The sequence below is a fragment of the Paramisgurnus dabryanus genome, chromosome 10 (genome assembly GCF_030506205.2).
Source record: "Paramisgurnus dabryanus chromosome 10, PD_genome_1.1, whole genome shotgun sequence".
NCBI lineage: Eukaryota > Metazoa > Chordata > Actinopteri > Cypriniformes > Cobitidae > Paramisgurnus > Paramisgurnus dabryanus.
Window position 1 is genome coordinate 17,630,365 of NC_133346.1, and position 20,528 is coordinate 17,650,892.

At 38.2% G+C, this 20,528-nt stretch overlaps 1 protein-coding gene across 2 annotated transcripts in view; it reads right to left on the reverse strand.

Moving 5' to 3' along the window:
- Positions 1-2,290: 2,290 nt before the first annotated feature.
- Positions 2,291-20,528, reverse strand: part of ppp3ccb (protein phosphatase 3, catalytic subunit, gamma isozyme, b) — a 28,141-nt gene continuing 9,903 nt past the window's right edge. Inside the window, exons 3-14 of one of the 2 annotated variants that reach the window (XM_065290502.2) lie at positions 19,527-19,651; positions 16,042-16,153; positions 14,039-14,184; positions 13,822-13,961; positions 13,558-13,635; positions 13,377-13,471; positions 13,103-13,228; positions 12,654-12,731; positions 9,896-9,980; positions 9,677-9,774; positions 8,473-8,499; positions 2,291-4,777 (exon numbers count right to left, since the gene is read on the reverse strand). In XM_065290502.2, coding sequence (XP_065146574.1) covers positions 4,602-4,777; positions 8,473-8,499; positions 9,677-9,774; positions 9,896-9,980; positions 12,654-12,731; positions 13,103-13,228; positions 13,377-13,471; positions 13,558-13,635; positions 13,822-13,961; positions 14,039-14,184; positions 16,042-16,153; positions 19,527-19,651 — 1,286 coding nt within the window. In that variant the 3' untranslated portion in view covers positions 2,291-4,601. The remainder of the gene's footprint in view (positions 4,778-8,472; positions 8,500-9,676; positions 9,775-9,895; positions 9,981-12,653; positions 12,732-13,102; positions 13,229-13,376; positions 13,472-13,557; positions 13,636-13,821; positions 13,962-14,038; positions 14,185-16,041; positions 16,154-19,526; positions 19,652-20,528) is intronic. The other variant, XM_065290503.2, reaches the window with a different exon arrangement.

Below are 20,528 nucleotides of genomic sequence, written 5' to 3' on the forward strand. Positions count from 1 at the left end.
GATCTGCCTAACTGAGGCCGATTCATTTACACATCATCATAATACATTATTCATCTTTCTTTATGCAAGATCTCCTCAGGCCCTGAGGCTTTCCAATAATGTTATCATAACATTTAACAGACAAAAGCATATAATGATTTGTCAAGACAATGGAAGCAACTTTGTGAGTTATATAAATTATTCACTCCCTATCTTTTATTTGTCATCCTTCCAGACCATCACTAACAATAACGGAGTAATAATGCAGCTAATTTAGTATGTATACTAATTAGTTATCCAGCTGACAACCTGGTGTTATAATGTGATTAACATGTCACGCACATAGTATGTTAACTGGAAACTGGAAAGTACAGAAAGTGATGTACTGTACTAGAGTTATGAAACACTGTGTGGTGCAAAAACATAATTTTAAGGGCCGGATTTAATTCAAGGCCTTTATATAAAACTAAAGCCTGATTTATGTTCAAGCTCTGTCCTTCACACGAGTGTTCGAGCAGAAAAGCCTAAAATACCATTCAGACATGACCTTCAACTAAGCTATTCAAATGCTGATCGTGTGTTAATAGCATAAAACAGTATGAACATCACATGTTTTATGTAACAATATGTATGAAAATTTGAACAAATCATATATACACATACAGTTGAGGTACCCAAACATTCAATGATGCTAAAGAATGCTACACAATACATTAAGAGCCAGGTGTATGTAAACTTTAATCAGGATGACTGGGGCAAGTTATCATTCATTGAACTTTAAAAAGGATCTCTTGACAGAAATGCAATATAATATACACTCACCTAAAAGATTATTAGGAACACCATACTAATTTTGTGTTTGACCCCCTTTCGCCTTCAGAACTGCCATTATTCTAGGTGGCATTGATTCAACAAGGTGCTGAAAGCATTCTTTAGAAATGTTGGCCCATATTGATAGGATAGCATCTTGCAGTTGATGAAGATTTGTGGGATGCACATCCACGGCACGAAGCTCCCTTTCCACCCACATCCCAAAGATGCTCTATTGGGTTGAGATCTGGTGACTGTGGGGGCCATTTTAGCACAGTGAACTAATTGTCATGTTCAAGAAACCAATTTGAAATGATTTTGTTACATGGTGCATTATCCTGCTGGAAGAAGACATCAGAGGATGGGAACATGGTGGTCATAAAGGGATAGACATGGTCAGAAACAATGCTCAGGTAGGCCGTGGCATTTAAACGATGCCCAATTGGCACCAAGGGGCCTAAAGTGTGCCAAGAAAACATCCCCCACACCATTGCACCACCACAACGAGCCTGCACAGTGGTAACAAGGCATGATAGATCCATGTTCTCATTCTGTTTACGCCAAATTCTGACTACCATCTGAATTTCTCAACAGAAATCGAGACTCATCAGACCAGGCAACATTTTTCCAGTCTTCAACTGTCCAATTTGGGTGAGCTCGTGCAAATTGTAGCCGCTTTGTCCTATTTGTAGTGGAGATGGGTGGTACCGGTGGGGTATTTTGCTGTTGTAGCCCATCCGCCTGAAGGTTGTGCGTGTTGTGGCTTCACAAATGCTTTGCTGCATACCTCGGTTGTAACGAGTGGTTATTTCAGTCAATGTTGCTCTTCTATCTGCTTGAATCAGTCAGCCCATTCTCCTCTGACCTCTAGCATCAACAAGGCATTTTCGCCCACAGGACTGCCGCATACTGGATGTTTTTCCCTTTTCAGAATTATCAGTGGTGTATAAAGACCTTACATAATGAACTGTATTGTTTTAATTACCTTAACTGCACAGTACGAATCTAAAGTATGTCCATTTTTAAACTGGGATATTTTTATAAACCCTGTTGTGGACTACGGTTTATGTCAACCACTGATTTTTCAGATTACTCAATTAAAAACTAAATGCAAGGGGTATGTATACTTATGATCGTGTGTGTGTGTGTGTGTTATTACTGAATGACCAAAATTAAATCCTTTTAAATGAATCTTATTGTTCAAGCTTAATCTAACACGAGCACATGAAAAGCACACAGTGACCAAGGTTAAAAAAGTATGTGCTCCATTCAAAAAGGTAATAATACGCCGTCCTTCACCACACTTAAAGCACACAATTTTGAAAATGTTGTCGTAATTAGGGAAGAACCTTAATCGGCACAGACCTGCCTAGAAAGAAAAATGACAAAGCCTGTCTCACAAAACATGAATTTGCCGTCAATCAAGCCTTAAACCACTCGACAGTTAAAGCCGTCCAATTTTCAATACACACAATTTGACAAATAAAGAAACGAGACCAAGTTCTTTTCCCAACATTTTTATATTTCCTTTTACTTTCATTTTTCTTTTATCTTTAATGGAGCGATACATCAATGTAAATCCAGATTTATATAGAGGCCACGCAATACAAGCATTCGACACAAACCCCCTCCCCACAGTCCTCCGTCAAAAGCTTAAACATTTTCTTCAAGATATGTTTGGGATTTGTAACAGAAGTCAAAAATTAAGCTCTGCTAAAAACAGGGCCAATGGTCCAAACACTCCATTCAGATACATCGAACAATATCCAAACCCCCAGCACCCCTCCCACCCGAAACCCCGTCCAACATTTGCACACCATAGCAGATATCCCCTTTAAATTAAACATGGAGGAAAACAAAACCAGTCTGCAGAGGCTCTTTACATAAAACGGAGACAAACACTTAGACACAAAAGAGGTGGTTAAGGGGTCGTGACAATCTACTTAACTTTTGGTACCTGGACGCCTCCGTCAGGTTTGTTTTAAATCACAAAGAGTAAAGCATTATCTCAGAGGCTTTTTTCTGTCCTTTGATGTTTTTTTTCTTTGCAGCGATTATACAACTACATGGCCGATTGAAGCGCTCGTCTCTTCTCAAGCAAACGAAGAGGAAACATTTAACAATCATCGAATTTCGTCAATGATCAAGCCACATGAAAACACTGATTTTTTCTTTGGATGAGTTCGTTTTAAATACAGTATGGATAACATGCAGGTTAAACCTCACCGACACTCCTCACTTGAAGACGCATGCGCACCACTGAATGAAGTACTGGGCAAGATGGATCCAGAATTGCTTGCGGTATTAAATGTAAAATACATGACGTGCTGTGTGTCTGCACACAGAAGTCTTGCTATAGTTAGTAAAATGGCACATAACCAGTCGGGTAACTTACAGGAATGAGTCTTAGCCCAGTCACCGAAACTACAAATTCGCTTGACAGATACAGTAGAGGGTAACGAAGAAAAAGTCTGAAAGTTAAATATGGTAAACAATTTTTGCATTCTCAAAAAAAAAAAGAAAAAAGTACACAGTACAGTAAAGCAACCAATATAAATTTGGGTGGAAATGGTCCACTCTAGAGAATACAGCAAGAAGAGCGCAGAGCTATAGAAATGCTAGCGCTGAAGATTCAAACATGAACTAGCATGACGTGAGACAAACTGAAAATAAAAAACAATAAATGGGCTTTCAAGTGTCCAATTGGTGGACTAAACCTCTTGTAGAAACAACTAAAAAGTTAAGTTTTGCAATGAAAGGCAAGGGAGAATATCTACTTCTGCCTTGACTGATTGCTTGGTAAGATGTAAGGCATGTGTGCTCATCTCTGTCGTTTTATCACACTTTCACTGGGACTCGCTCAATAGCCGAAGCAGAATGAAGAATTATATAAGTGCAACTAAAGGCTTGTAACCATAATTACCATAATACACTACACAATACAACTAGTATTTAAGAAATATGGGCCAAGTCTAAAAATTCGGCTTGGGCTGATAAAATTACAGCATGATCGAATATAAACGGATTAACCGAAACACAAGCAGACACATTCAAGCATCCAGCCAGTCTTATGGGATGACTTTTACTTGTCAGGCTATCTGTGTCGTTTTGGTTATAAACGATGAAAAAAGGGAACACTTGAAAATGTACATGTACATATAAACACTTCAGTTATCAATGCGATAGCTATAATTGGCATGTTGTTTCCAAAACAGACTTTTTTCGTTGTTGCCGTCTTTTTATTTAAACAATTGTATCATATTTGCCTTAGGTATTCACAAATAAGCACTCTACGCAAGTATGTTGGGCTTAAGTGTCCCTTGCCAAGCACGCAAAAAAATCAACAAGAAATTATGCCGAGCAATCTTGGTTGTTAAAAAAGAAAACGAAATTTTTCTAATTTATAAATGGAAATTTACAAAATGGATTTTTTTCTTTTTGTAACTACCTAAGATGACCACCCCAATGCTAAGTCTATATATATATATTTATTCTGTATTTTATATACACATGTAATATTCATCAGGTATTTCTTCATCTCGATTTTCCCACTGTTACAGATCTTACATTTCTTATCATCTATATCAATAAATAAATAAGAACCAAGGTTTGTTTTCCCCTACGCCCTCTTCATAGTATTGTGCGATTTCTCCCCTGAGGCAGTCCAGGAGATTTTTGCATGTAGGGGCATCACCTCTACCAAAAAAAAGAGAATGAGACGAGAGACAAAGAGCGAGAGACATAAGAAAAAAAATAAAGAGAGACAGGAAGGATGGGGGTAAAGGAAAGCAGTAGGTAGCTGTTGGAGGTTACTACGCTTGCGCGTTGGTGCCGTTCTTGTCGGGGGAGTTGGCTGCATTGATGGAGTTGGCAGTGCCGTCCTGTTGAATGCTGTCCTTGCGTGGAGGCATTCGCTCGTTTATCCGGTCCAAACCGCGTGCTTCCTCGAAACTCTGGATCTTGTGTTGAGGATTAAAGCCTTGGATGGCTACAGGATGAGAAGATGGGAGTTAGTTACAGCTAATTTGCAAAAGATACAGAAACTTAACTATATGCATAACATTTTGAAAACAAGCACATGTAAATAATTTAAGTAACGATCAAATAATAAAAATGCATATAGTTTATAATAGGTGGATTCATGTTAACACCTCATAAAAACAGCTGGAGGCTCCTGACAGTTACACTACAATGCACTGGACTAAATAATTCAAGGTAAAGAGACAAGCCATTGACAATAGCTGACTACTACCAACAAACTTTACATGACAATGTGAAATGTTACATGAAGACAAAAACAATGCAAACATAATAATAATATATAATGTATAAATTAGATTTTGTGTTGGTTGGGAACAACGCTCTGTTTCAGCCACACTTGATTCTGAGGAACTACTTTGTTTGGCGGAAGAGTAATATTTATACTAATATCCTTACAACTTATTTGTGTTTTATTTCATGAAATCCTGCTATGCATATGAAGTAACCGTTTTATAAAAGCAATAAGCCCCGCAAAGCAGTGGGGTTACAGTGCATTTTATAACAGCAACAACTCCGCTTCGCGTCGTGCCTAACAATGCACCTTAGCTGTTATAAAATGCACTGGTAACCCACTGCTTCTTGGGGCTTATTGCTTTAATTTATTTTATTTCTGTTCTAAATTGTTTTACTAGGGCTGTGAAATTGCTGCTTAACTGTTGTGCTAAGTAGATTAGCTTATGGTTATGGTTAAACAACCAGTTTCTATAAATCAATTTCACATGTAAATAGTGAAGCTTAGCATATTTACGGTCTTAGTAAGGATAATAGGTTTTAATTGATATTTAATTTAACAAAACTATATCGATTTGGGAAATCCCTGAATCAATTCTTTATGTGCATTCTTTACTTTAGGGAGGGCTTGTGAGGAGTGCCGGATGACCCGGGCAAGCGTGAATGATACTCAGGACAGTTGACTGAACTGTCACTTGCACGTTCGGGCCAGTGCTACATCATCACGAAAATGATCATGTTTACATGTTTCAGGTCTTGCCAATTAAAATGTTTAAGCAAAAAAGATTCAAAACAGATCTAAGTGTGCTGTTCAATAAGACTGAAACATGCGACTCGCTTTAGACAGCGCGCAAATGGTGGGTTCACGAACTGACATATTTACACAAAATTATTTAAAAATGTCGCGATTATCCTCGTAAACATAGTCGTGTAAATGTGAACAATTCATAAAGAAAACGCATCTGGATCCGTGCATTACATGTATGTCTTAAAGTGACAGCACTCCAAATAAATTACATGTCCATTACCTAGGAAATCAAAATATAGTTATTTTCAGTGAGGTATTTGTTCAAGAGTTCAGTTTAGCAACTAGTCAGACCATTAAAAAAGCTGAAACCGGAAGTAATGTTCGGACCAGATGTGTATCGCTTCACCGCATGTGCGTTGGATGAAACCGGGTATACAAATATACAATATAATATAATATAATATAATATAAAAGTATAGACGGTTTCATCGGACACACGTGCGGTAAAGCGAAACACGTCTGGTCCGAACTTTACTTCCTTCAGTTTTTTTAATGGTCTGACTATTTGGTAAACTGAACTCTTATATACACACACATAGATTGCCAAATTGGTTGCAACTATCAACCCGAAAAGATCCTACACTAATTTACATTATCCAATTGCTTTTCCAAAACTGACAAACTGTATCTTTACATCTCCAGTAAATTAGCATGTATATACTATCAGAGAGCCATTTACTCTTTCAGTCGAGACAAAGCGAAGTATACCAAATTCAATAAACCCTATAAAGAGAAGTAAGGGGGCATATAATAAACACCAGACTAGTTTCCCAAACCAAACAGATAGCACTACCCAGAAATGATGGTTGAAATGACATTATAGGCAAAAACAGTCTGCTCTGTTGCCTTGTTTGGACTGAAAGTGAAACTGATAAGATTCAGTCTCGCACTGTGGTCTGCACTCACCCCTGCGTCCCCAAAACAGCTGCGCTCAAAACACTCGTGTTTGCAATTTCTGAGCCTTTATAAAGCACCATATAAAGCACCGTCACTGACATACCAGGTAGCTGTTTATTTTGAAGTAAGATGAACGTTTATACTGACTTGACATATGATATGATTTTGAAATCAAATTTCTAGTCTTACTACGCACATGTTGTTTTAAAGAAAGGCGTATTCTTAATCTTTCATTAAAACAATCCCTTAAATGATTTCCTGTGTCATTTTCGGTGTTTCATGAGTTTAGTGTAGTTTAGCCGGAGGTCATGTTAACTGAAAATATTTAATCATTGATTTATTTTTAGCAGCGAAGCTGTCCGTCATTTCGTCAGATTACACTGAGGGTCATTTATTGTAACTTGTAAATGTAATTCCCAGCCGTGTCCAGTCGTATTTGACGCAGACTGTTTAACGTGAAGTAGGGATGCATAACGATTAATCGCGATTAATCTATTGAAAAATAAGACAAATATGTGTGTTAACAGTGCATATTAGTGTATAATAACTTATAGATAAATACACACACATGCATCTATATATTTAAGAAATGTTTACATATACATTTGTATATTTTTATAAAAAAAAATTCTTTTAACCCTTAACCATACTTTTTCTTAAAATTATACATGCATGTGTGCATATTTATATATACATAATTATTATACACCGTTTACACACACATAATATATGATGTAAACAGAAACTTTTATTCTGCAATAGATTAATCGCGATTAATCGTTATGCATCCCTAAGGTGAAGTTCTGCCAGAGCGAGAATTAAACGCAAGTCTCGATTCTCGAAACGCTCTTGCGATACTTTGATGTCATACGCTGATCGGTTTACGCAGTGCTGCTAAAGTTGAACGTAAACCAGTGTGGTAAAAAAGCACGGATTTAGCCTCCAGAACAAAATTTAAACCGTTACGAAAAGTCGTCTGTCTGAGATAAAGACACAAAATCTAATGCGGATCATAAGCAACGTTTCAGTTTCATATGGATTCGATTTTTTTACATATTTGTTCAAATTTTAACCGTAATTGTATTTCGAAATACTCAAAATGTGATTGAAACGCTATTAAATGTTGAAAGGCATTAAAATATTAAACGACAGATAGTAATTGGGGAGCTCAGATGCAAAACCGCTTAAAACTCCACCTCTGTCAAAAATGAGATAAGGATATTAAGAATCCATTTAGAGTTTGATTAAAAAATAAAAATTTTCCTTTACAAGAAAACTTGTTAGGGTTTTGCACCCAAACTCTTCAATTGACTATTAAAAAAAGATTGACCCTAAAAGTTATGCCCTCCACAACTGACTGCAATCTCTGAATTGTACAAAGTGGATGCCTATTACCAATAATCCTACATATTTTTCCTTATTTCATTCAAAAATTTCACATTACAGAAGTAAAATGGGTTGTGAAACTCACTGAACTTTAAATGTTTACAAGTAGGTGAATAAACAAAGCTGAATGACATAAACAAACAAACAAACAAACAAACAAACAAGTCAACATGTACAAATCCAAACAAAACAGCTAGCTATAAACGCTAACAACACAAATAAGTACCAAATACAACACGAAATCACATATGACAGACAGTTAATGTGTGAGACAGACAGACAGACAAACAGTGAGAACGTTTCACAGATGTCTTGCGTACCTCGTGCTTCCACTGCTTCTACGGTGGCTGTGTAAGCGTGAGTAGTAGTGCCATGCCCAAAACGAACGGGGGAAAGAGAGTGAGTCAAGTTATCAATGCAATCACAAGTCCATATAAATCCCCCACATCTCCAATTATTCATTTAAACCGCCCAGCATTAGCCCAAATGCATCACAAGTCACAGGAAATAAAACCATGAAGGGTTAGGTTAGGTTGAGAAGCTTCATGCAAAACAGATTTTTCAAATCATATTTCATCTGGTGTGGTTTGCTTTTGAGAAACCAAGCTTTTGAACCTGCTAGGTCTTCTGAACATCTGACATCAAATCTATTTTTAAAGCTGAAGGTATACAATAGCCAAACAAGGAGAAGCCTTCAGCGTAAAAGTTCACGCGACGTACTGTATACGCGTGATGACAGTTTATTTGTGGTCTTCACAGGAAGATGAGAAGCAAGGCTGCTTTGAGCGATGTGTCGTTTTATTTCTATTTTCAGCTGCTGAAGAATCCTTTAATTTACCGCCCCTCCCCTAGTTCACCCAGACTGTATTTATAACTTTATTATGCATTGACAACTGCGTCGAGCATCCTTTAAGAAACTGAAAAGAGTTACGGGCTGTCCACATGATTCAATACTTTGTCTCTAGGTAAGTCTTTATGTATCATACAGGTTCAAGGGCATGGTTTTAGCAAAAACAAACCTGACTGTGTTAATCATGTGTGGTGTTAGTAGGGCTGGAAGCCAGCGAGCTGGTGAGTTTTTAATGTGAATGCTGAGAGAGAGAAAGAGAGAGAGAGAAAGCATGGCATGCCGACAGGCGCTGGCTAAATTGGGTCATATTGCGTCACAGTCATAAGCTCACAGAAGCCCCCATCCCTGCGACAGCATCACCCCTGCAGCTCGTCGGCACGAGCTGTGATCTTAGCAACGCTTGAAGGTTTTTTCAGGACATTGTGAGCGTGTCAATCGATCAAAAGCCATCTCGTTTAGAGATGCAAGAATTTAGAAGGGATTGATAATAAATGGGTGTGCTGTACCATGAGGGAAGTGGAGCTGGTGGATGTGGAGGAGAGAGAGAGAAAGAGATGCAGGGTAAAGACAGAAAGACAGCGAGTGATAGAGGGAAAAGGAAGTTAGTGGGTGGCAGGTGTCGACTTCCACATCATTGCATGGCCACAGAGCAAGAGGACAAGCGTAGGACTTACCGCTCTGTAGAGTCTGTCTGCCTCCTGATAGCACACCCAGAGGCAACGTGCCAGTGGGAGTCAAGCCCTTTAACTGCAACACGCTCTCGTTCTCCTCTCTGAAATAACACACAAGCATACGCAGGGATAAACTTATCAATTGATAGGTTTGATTCCTTAAATGTGCAAATATGCAAGTATTATAATTAAAAGATTTGTATATGAAGAGTGTCAATTTACCTAAGAACAGAGAAAACTCTGGCCATCTTGCCAATGGCACGTATCTTATTTCGTATCACTTCCTTGCGGACCGCCGGGGTTCCACCTACCACAAACATGCACAAATGCAGAGAGTGAGAAAGATTCATTTCCCATACCTGTATGTTGATTCATCACGCATATTTTTGAAATGAATAAAAATGGATGATGGATGATGAGCAAAGTTCATTTTCAACCACAATTTGCCAGAGCAAAAGCCCCATTGACTTCAATAGTAGGAAAAAAGAATGCTAAGGAAGTCAATGGGACTTCTGATCGGTTTTTGATTATTCAGATTTGTAATAACATGAGAATGAGTCAATAATAAATCACAGATATTGCATACATCAATACTTGCAAGCCTAAACCATAAGTATTCAAGACCAAATGAGGCATTACATGCTTAATTCCCTTAAGGAATAAAATAAACCCCATTTCAAAACTCCAAGGCTCACAGAGACACAGAGGAAGTATGTCAGGTCAAGTTAAAATTATGCACCATTGAAAAAAGGACAAACGAAATGAGCATCAAGAACTGTAAATGGGACAATGTATTCCTTCATGACAGCTCCACAGATGGGGGAGGTGAGAGCTAAGAATGGGTTCATCTGGTTTCCTTACAGCAGAACTGTACTTCATAAATGATCTTGAGTTAAGAGCACTTCATATTTAGAGCTAATAAAGTGCCTGAACTGAGAACCATGCTTATAAGTTCAGACAGCGATTTTATTCAATTAAATAAGATAGCTTTAGCAGGGTTAGTGCAATGCAAAATAAGATTGTAATTAGTGATGCACCGATGTATCGGACGATTTTTTATGGATTTGAAACCATCGGCATATCAGCAATAGCACGAGAAAGACAAATACTGATTGTTTATTAATTAGCTGCGTGAAGGCATTAAGTTGCATGTCTGTTGCATAATTCTAATCATCAAATTAATTAAATACTTCTCAAAACAAAATAAAATCTGTACAAATTATAGTTTGTCAGACGTGCAATGGGGAAAAAAAGAGTAAATCACGTAAGAGATTACTAATTCACGTGAGCCATGCAGTCAGAGTATTTCGGAAATTGTTGCGGTTTGGGCTTTTTTCAAAATCTCAGAAAAAGACCAAAAATAGTCGAAATTTTATCATACTTTGGGCCTCTCTTATTATGTTGGTTAGGTGAATGTTAAATAGATCCAATCCATGTTTAGCAAAACTAATTTGATGCAGAAATAAACTAGCTAAAAGGCCAACTGTATAGTATTGTATACAAGTGTTTAATATCGGTATCGGCCAATAGTTGTCGGTTTAAATCGGTATCGGTCCCCCCCCCCAAAATCATAATGGTGTATCCCTAATTTTAATTGACATTTTGTATTTCCTGCTATGTAATTTCTATCAATCATAGAAAGTTAAACAGTGGCACGCCCATGAAACACGATTAATTATACGACTAAAGTGACTATAGTGTCCTAACATTATTATATTATCACTAATCAGAAAATTTTCATTTGATTAAAAGAGGGGAATGCTGTTAAAAATCACTGCTGAAATGGACCTATGGGTCGCTCCTAAAAAGCATGTAAAAACAAATGTTCAATTTTTTTATCTCTTAACATTAAATATTTATTTAAAAAAAATATTTTCAACTTTTTTATAATTTTAACTTTATAAAAAAACTTGAAAATGATGTATGATGTATGATTTTTTTGGAATCTGACAAAAATGACAGCCCTACACCTGTATAAAGTTGAGTCGGCAAAGTAAATTTTGAGAATTTTTTTTTTTAAGTTTCAAAACAAAATCATGGCATCCACACCTAAAAAAATAAAATAAAAAGTAGCCTAAAACTAATATATTTGGCACATACAAAGTCCTAAACAATCTATAGGAAAAATATATATTCTTTTATTGTTTAATTGACGTTGAGACAGACAACTTTAGGATCTACTTAATTAATGCAAGGATCTAAGATAATGTTACAAATCATTTATTTTTCCCCAACAGTTAACCAAACATTCACTTAATTATATCTGGGTATCAAAACAGTCATCTATATAACTGTAATTCTATGTATGTGTGTATATATTCCGGGGTCGCGGGCTAATGCTTCTGTGTGCACCCTTAAGATGTGTCAGTCAGCACAAAGAAGATCGTTTTCGAGTCTTGTGCTCTTAAAAACTTAAAAACCAAGTTTGTGGATCATTTTAAAAAATAAGCTAACATAAGGACATAAATTAATATCATTCCACATTCAACAACGTGAGAACAGTCCTTTTTTCCACACTTGTAAACACTGGGGCGGAAGTTTCGCATCCGTCATTGCTTGACCTTTCGATGTCATGACGCATTAGGTGAGGTCACACAGGAGTGTGGGGCGTCACAGGTATAGTGCAAGACGAGAAGTTGTGGTTTAAAAGTGCTTTTTTTCATTTCACTAGAAAAGATCCTTATGCCTTGTTTGGGATCTTTTAAAGCCATTTGAAGCTGTGTTGTTACAACAATGTTAAACTGCATTTAAACTGTAACGTGTTGGGGTCTAATAAAGTCTATTAAATTGAGAAAAATCCTTCCTGACTGAACAAGTCGATTCTTGAAAATCTCAATTTAGACCAAAATCGACATTTATACTTTCTTTTGCCTGTAGCTCAAAATGTAACCGTGTGCATTCAGACTCATACTAAATCCTACAAAAAAGACCCAACACAGATCAGATCCATCAACAGAACAATAGAGACCCAAAATTTTACCTTCACAGGTATCGTCTCCCTCTGACATGAGCTCATCATCCGAGCAGATGTTTAACACGTTGACCAGCATCTCTGTAACTGAAAGCACACAAGAAAAGCAGGCTTTAACACACAGTCTTACCAATTACAAACAAGTCTGAGTTTCATTAACTATGCATATCCATAATCACTTATATTTTTGAGGAGCTCAGATGCAAAAGCCCCTAAACGCCACCTCGGTCAAAAACTAGATAATGATATTAACCGAATGCTCTTGACACGTATTATAAATCTATTTAACACTTCAAGACCACTTCATCCTGGGCCTCAGGCCATTTAGAAATATCACTTTGTTGGCAGAATCCATTAGGGTCTGATAAAAAGATGCTCATTAACAAAAAAAAAAAAACATTTCAGACGCACTATATGAATTTCATTTCAAAAGTATGTGAGTCTCGTTTGCTCTTTACCTTTCTCCCCGACGAAGGGCAGTGACCACGTGAAGACATCCATGAAGTTGGGCAGCCAGTACGGGTGAGGAGAGCAGTTGAACTGTCGGATATTCATGACATTGTTCTCATATTTCAACACAGCAGCTTACAAGAAGAAAGGTAAAAATTAGTTTGAAAGATTTTGTGTCGTGTGCATTCATCACAACATCTTCCTTAAAACAACAGATCTTTACTGGTTCTTTATAACTTAGTTTCTGACCATAACCTCTTAATCCCTCAAGAGAGCCCTCACCTTTATTGTTATACACATCTAAGTAGTTTGGTGCTGAGAAGATTGTGATTAATGATGGAAAACCTGTCGTCTGACTTTTCCTGTACATTCGATACCTGGGTCAAAGTTTGACAGAAAATGAAAATGTTAACGTTTCAAAGGAAGACTGAATTCAGCAACCTGGTTTAAAAGCGCTACTCACCCTGCGTCCTGGGCTTCATGTGCTCTTATAACTGACAACAAGTTATTATTCATCAGAAAGTCACATACTGCAGGATAACTGATGGGGATGGAGAGAAAGGTACAATTAGCCATTTCAATGGTCTGTCAATCAAAACCCTGGTGACTAATGTAACAGACTTCACAACTGCCATTAGTTTACATGTAGCGTGTAGGCAGCGATCAGACAACCGTACGATATGCATGCATGCGTGCGTGTCCGTGGGCTGCTCGTGGGCTGAAGTACCTGTAGAAATATGAGCATCCTCTCACACTGTTGTGGCAGAAGTGCTCGGAGGTCTTTTCGCTGCCGTAGTCCTCGCCAGGATCGGACCACAACAGGTCGCACATCGGCCCGAAAGCTGGAGGCTCTTTAAACCTGTCCAACTGTAGAAAGGCAGAACAAAACTAACCATGAGCCACTGAATTTATTGTTGCAATAAAAAGTGTGATACTGAACTTACCTTCCGTATATCGTCGAGGCAGGTGATCTCTGGAGACAGGCCTCCATGCACACACAGAAACTGCTGGTTGAGCAGAGCGGCCAAGGGAAGGCAGTCGAAAGCCACCATGCAGGCGTCGTACACGCGCTCCGAGTACTTAATCTTGCCTGTGACGAGAGAATCACAATAAAAACATCCATGTATTTTTAAACAGGCACAGAAGGCGTTCGCGCTGTCAGTTTAACATATCGCAGTCATGTTGGGTGGGTGAGGGCAGACCGAGGCTTGCCAACTTTCCAAGGCTGGAGTGGATGGAGGAGGAGGGGGAGGCTGCATGCCTTGTTAGGTGATGTTGCAGCAGGACCGCGTGCTAATTGGGATGAACCGAGGAAACCAGCGCGGCGGGAGGTTGATTAAAGAAGGCTGAGGCCGGAGACAGATTACAGGCAGAACAAGGCCGCGTACCGCCATTAAATCCTGACATTTCAGACCGGCCGTACAGCATATTGTAAACAGCAGCGCTGACAGATGAGAAACAGGCTACCTCGTGATGAGCACGATGGGAACGTTGCAAACCGCGGGCAAGTGGCGAAATAGCACATCGTTACTGAATGCTCTTTGATTAGCTGGCTGGAAAGATGCCAAACAGCCACCCTCAATTTGGGTTAAAGGAGTGCATTAGCAGCCAACATTTTCCCAATACAAACGGGAAATGTCGATGGCTACTGCGTGGGTTGTGACTGGATAAATTAGGGAGTTTTTCAAGCTCTCGTGAGGATCCCAAACCTATTTAAGGATTTGTTCTTTCAAGTCTAATTTATCATCATATTTATAATTCGAAGTTATTTTCATGCAATACTAATTTCACTGTTTATCATATCACAGAATACATTTTGGTAAACAAAACACTCCACTGGACATAAAGATCATCAGATGCTGGTGAAAAGTGTGAGGGAGAAACTATTGACGCTTTCCATTGCATAGTACCCCACGGTTTGGTTTGGGTCAGCTTACTTTTGTGAGCATTTCCACTGGGTGCTGTACGTAGTACCCAATACTTTTTTTAGTACCACCTTGGTTGGGGTTCCAAGCGACCGGAGCTGACACCAAAACGTGATGCGGAAACACTGTAGATCACTGATTGGTCTGAGAAAATCGTCACTACCAGCGTCACCGCTATAATGTAAAAGATTAGCTTTACCTTCGTGCCAGCCTGCGCTGTCTCAAGCAAACGTTGTCATCTGTGCTTTGCTGCAAGTTCCAAAACTCCCTTTTAGCGATGAAAATCATCCACAGGTTAAGAATCAGAAACTCCATACCAATATTTTCCCAGATTTGCAGTTTGTGGCCGCACATTCGCAGAATATATGCTTAAATGCAACTTTAATGAGGCTTAGCGGAGCGCGTCGACTGACACCAAGGGTGTTTGTACAGAAACTGTCATGTGAGAGAGAGGTAGTGATAAACGTGATCTTATTTGTGGTGGTTTTGTGGTGGTCAATTTTAATTTTGTGGTGAACTGAGAAATAAATAAATGTATGGGAATGTACAACGAAGCTCTCATTTGTATGATGTCACAGCAGTAGGCAGCGCAAATATAATGACACGACTATAATCCCTCCAACTCTGAAGTGTTACTAAACTCGATGGAAAAGCTAACCAAGCCAAAGTGAGGTGAGCTAAACCAAACCATGGGGTACTATGCAATGGAAAAGTGCCATATGAGTTTTAGTTAGCTGTCAGTTTTTGTCATGACTGGGTTGATGGGCGTTGTAAAATCTAAGTGAGGTTTGAAAAGTGGCGAGGTACAAGATTGAGCTCTCCGCCCGTGGCTTGCCATCCAATACTCTTATAACAAGATTTCTCTCGGGATGCCACGGCAGTAATGGGGAAAATATTGCCCCGACAGAGTTGAATGATAGGCTCATTTCATTCTCTTGATACTATTTACACACACACACACACACACACACACACACACACACACACACACACACAAACAAGTGGCAAGGAGCTGAGCTTACATTCTTGTTTAAAGGTGAAGTACTCTGTGAGATGCCGACACTCGTGGTTGCCTCTGAGGAGGAAGAGGGTGTTCGGGTGGTTGATCTTCAGGGCCCACAGGTAGAGCACACACTTGCAAATGCAAAGAAAAAAAAAGACACATTACACAAATAAGGCTGATGCCTGAATTTCGTGATGTATTGCAATATACTGCAATACTTAAAGTAATATGAATGCACATGCAGATTGAAAGACTAGTTTCATTCAAGTAAAGATTTTCAGACTGATCAAACGTATTGCATCTCTCTTTTAAAGACACACAGGGTGTCTGTACTGCTGCCAATATAGACATTCATTAAAGGAAATTAGATTAAAGTGCTTACAAGATGAGAAAACATGACCCACCGATAAATACACACAATGTTGGTAACCATAATCATTAGCATACTGGATTACCCAAACCGATATGCTGTAAGGCCACAACACGGCAGGTTTTAGGTATAAGAGGATTATACCTTTCTGCTCTCCCTGCTTATTAAATAAATAGTTCATTCAAAAGGGAATAGGGAAATTTTACTTTTGGGCATGTAAAGCTTAATCCTTTATGTAATAAATTAATAGAAGCACATTTTGATTCATTGTGCAGTACTGATACAAGTTCAGATCTTTAAACACCTCCAGGTCAACCGGACAGACATTACTCCTATACAACTAATCAGAAATGAATTAAACACACTTGTAAACTACATGTACCAGATAAGATCTTACGAAACAAAGTGAGGGTCCAAAAATGCTGAAGCACTAACATGTGCAAGCAGGCGGAGCACACTTTGCCGAGTAGATCCGATAAAACTAAGATTACGATCTATGATTCATTTGCTTTCTGTCATGTCTCAACCCAAACCCTCCACATCTAATCTTTCGGTTTCTAAACTAACTTTTTCTTTTTTCGAGCCTTCACCCATCAGTCACTTTTCTCCGTCGCCTCTTCAGTGTGCTCCATTAACTTATCTATACCATTGACACCTGCAAGGCTTTATAGTTGACAGGATGGTGCTTTTAATCAGCATAATACACATTTCTGTCTGTGTCTGTCCACACAGGAAGGAAGTGCTGCATTTATGTCCCTTATCTTTGAAAAGGCCTGTTTTATCAACCCGCTAGAAGTTTTAAGCTAAAGGCTCTACGCTGACAAAAAATAGTCATCCACAAAGCTCTGGTTGGTGGGGTGGGGCACAGTCTGGTGGCGTAACCTACGAAAGTGTTTGATGACTGCAGCGACCCAGTCAGAGGGCATTAGCAGGTGGTGACTGAAGTTCGGTCCTTTGTGGTCTGTGATGTCCAGGGAGGGAGCGCGAACTCACCACACTTTGTTGTGAGAGCGCACATGCAAACCCCCTCTCTGAGTCTCAGGTGGCTCTGGGTTTGATGGTATTGAGCAGCGGCATGTCCGCTCTCTTCTGGCCGTGACATTTTACTCGGCCCTGAACTTTGTTAGCAAAGCATGATGCAGAGATGGAAGCTTTTTTTATGGACCTGAATGGCATAATGACATCAAGGCATGGCGGACGACAAACCAAATTATTTAGATGTAAAATTAGTCCTGAGAAAGTGAGTGCTGATTTTATCTTCACAATGCATCCTGGTACAACAGGAGCAGATTGAGAAAACATCTTGGGTATTTACAATGAACTAGATTTGTGCAAAGCCTTGAAATTTCAATAGGCTTTGTTTGGTGATGCACTTACGACAGGCAAGGCATTTCAGATGGCTAAAAGCAGAAATGTAAGCTTGTGATTATATTAAAGGTCCCGTTATCCTGCATTTTCAAAGCTTTGATTGTGTTTACGGTGCGCAATATAACATGTGTTTATGTTTTGAGTGTCAGAACATGCAGTATATTTCACACAATTTACTTTTCTTTATACCGCTGGTTTTGCTGTCCTTGGGTGATTCTTGCGAAATTAGACTTGAGGTATCATGAAATATTTTGATAATAAAAGTAAATGCTATCAAAATAAGACGCATACAGTTACAAACATCTACTCATGTCCTATTTTGCACATGATTTCAAATGACACCATACAAACCAATTTTGTTGTTTTTTCCACATTTTAGGGGAAATTTTCATTACCGCAACGTGTCCATGACTGGATTTGCGTTCTTTCACATGGAAATACTTATAATTAAAAAATCTAAAAAATAAAAAGCTTCAGTGCATGTTATACTATAAACATTTACAGTAAAGAAATGTGGTATTTGGTGATCATTGGTAAATGTAAAGACAATAATAAGGAATATAAATGTGTCCAAGACCAAGTTTCTCATCCTCCGCAACAATTTTCAATCATTGTTTAAGCCCTCAAGGAACTAACATTTAAAAAAAAAAATTGTTGTAAGGGACATAATTGATTGTGACACTCAAGATGGCTACCAGGTATGCAGCTCAAATTTTTCTCTCCAGATAAAAGTTGAAATTTTGTTTGTCATAGTACCTAGACAACTTTTTAGTTCTCATTACCGAAACATGAGTCTGTAAATGCATAAATTTAATTTAATATCATGTTGTGTTAATGATAATTTTGATAATGATTATCTAAAAAAAATGCAAGACCTTAATCTTATATGTGCAAAAAACAATAGTCTTCAAGGGCTTTTAAAAAATTCTGATGCTGGACACCTTCTAAATCTGGATTACGTGAGAATCACCCTGATGTCTTTCTTTAAGTCCCTCCTTCAGAAATATGTGACGAGTTCTGATTGGTTTAGTGTGTTGTGCTGATTAGTGTGTTGCGATTCGACAGCAGGTAAGCTTAGAAAACCAGAGCCGTTTGAGCTTAGCTGGCGACTGAAGTATTCCTGTGGGCATAGTTTAGTCAAAAACTCTTATATTGACGTCATACATTCAGGAAGTAGGGGGCTGTAGTCCAAACCGGCTGTTCTCTGTAGTACTTGAGAAGCTATTTCTGTTAAAAAAATATGAACTTTGAGCTTCATAATTTTGCAGGCATTATTTATGCTCTAACAGCCACATTACACACCAACTAGAGTTTGAAAAATGGGATAAAGAAATGTCAGACTTAATTTTTTATCCTTTCAGCCATGAACTTTGCTGTGAGCGGACTTGTCCATGTAAACACTTCCTTGGCATTCTTGCACGTATTCATGCAAAAGTTACAGGCGTTGTCGCCTTTACATGGTCATGACAAGAGTGATGTTTACACAGACATGGCTAGTAAAAGATTTTATCACACCAGTCTCATGTGAACATGTTTTATGTTTAAGTCTTGTTGCTACACGTTCACAACACGTATTTACTCCTGTGCAGGAGCTTGCCATATAAATGTTCATTGTAGGTTTATTACTGTATGTGACCCTTGCTTTTTTACAACTTATTTTGTATTTCAACAGCCTGTCGACAGAGTTGCTTAACATTAGGAAAGATTCAAATGTTTCATAACCCTGCTTTACATTCAACCTTCAGACATTACAAAGTAACTCTTACCTCGATACTAAAATACCCTCGATCCACATAGTCGCCCAAAAATAGATAGCGTGTGTTGTGTGGGGAACCCCCAACCTCAAAGAGCTTCATCAGGTCGAAAAACTGCCCGTGGACATCTCCGCACACTGCAGATGGAGACAAAATACAGCACGATGCATGTAAGGTCAGAGCGAAAACATGGTAAATGACATCATCAATTGCAGTAGCAAATTGAATCAATGAAAAGATGTATTAAAGGGATATCCCAGCCAAATATCAAAATGACCCCATGATTTACTCACCCCCAAGCAATCCGGGATACAAATGTCCATCATCATTCAGAAAAACACCTTTGGAGTTATTTTAGTAAATGTCCTTGCTTGTTTTTTCAATCTTATAACGGTAGAAAATGGGTACAACTGACTTTGAAACCCAAAAACATGCATCCATCATTCACAGAAGTGATCAACATGGCTCCCCTTTGGGGTTTTTTGGGGGTAGATGAAAATATTAAATAAATTAATTGTTATAGCAGTTTACATTAATATTAATAAATAAAAATAATGCAATTATAATAATATTAATTTTATAAAGAAAATTATAAAAATTGAAATATTTTACAAAAGTAATTTTTTACAAAAGTAATAATGCAAACATGGATCCATAAGTATCAAGTAGTTCCGATCCAAATTTCAAGTTAAAATCACAAAAAATTAGGCTTGTGTTACACTTTTAGTGGTTTTACCAACAACGGCCACTAGGTGTCAACGGTTTGCTGCATACTCTTGTCACAAATTAATAAATTACTGTCACTGCATTATTATTACTGCAATATGAAAATTACTGCAATATGAAAAATACATTTTTAGAGCTTTCCAATGATATATAGTTTGTCATGATTGTTTAGGTTTAGAACAGGGTATTAGTGTTCCAAATATATAATAACAACGTGGGCCCACCTTTATAACCGTGGCATTTCAGAAAATGGCTCTCACCATGTCATTTTTTTACCAAAATGGTGAT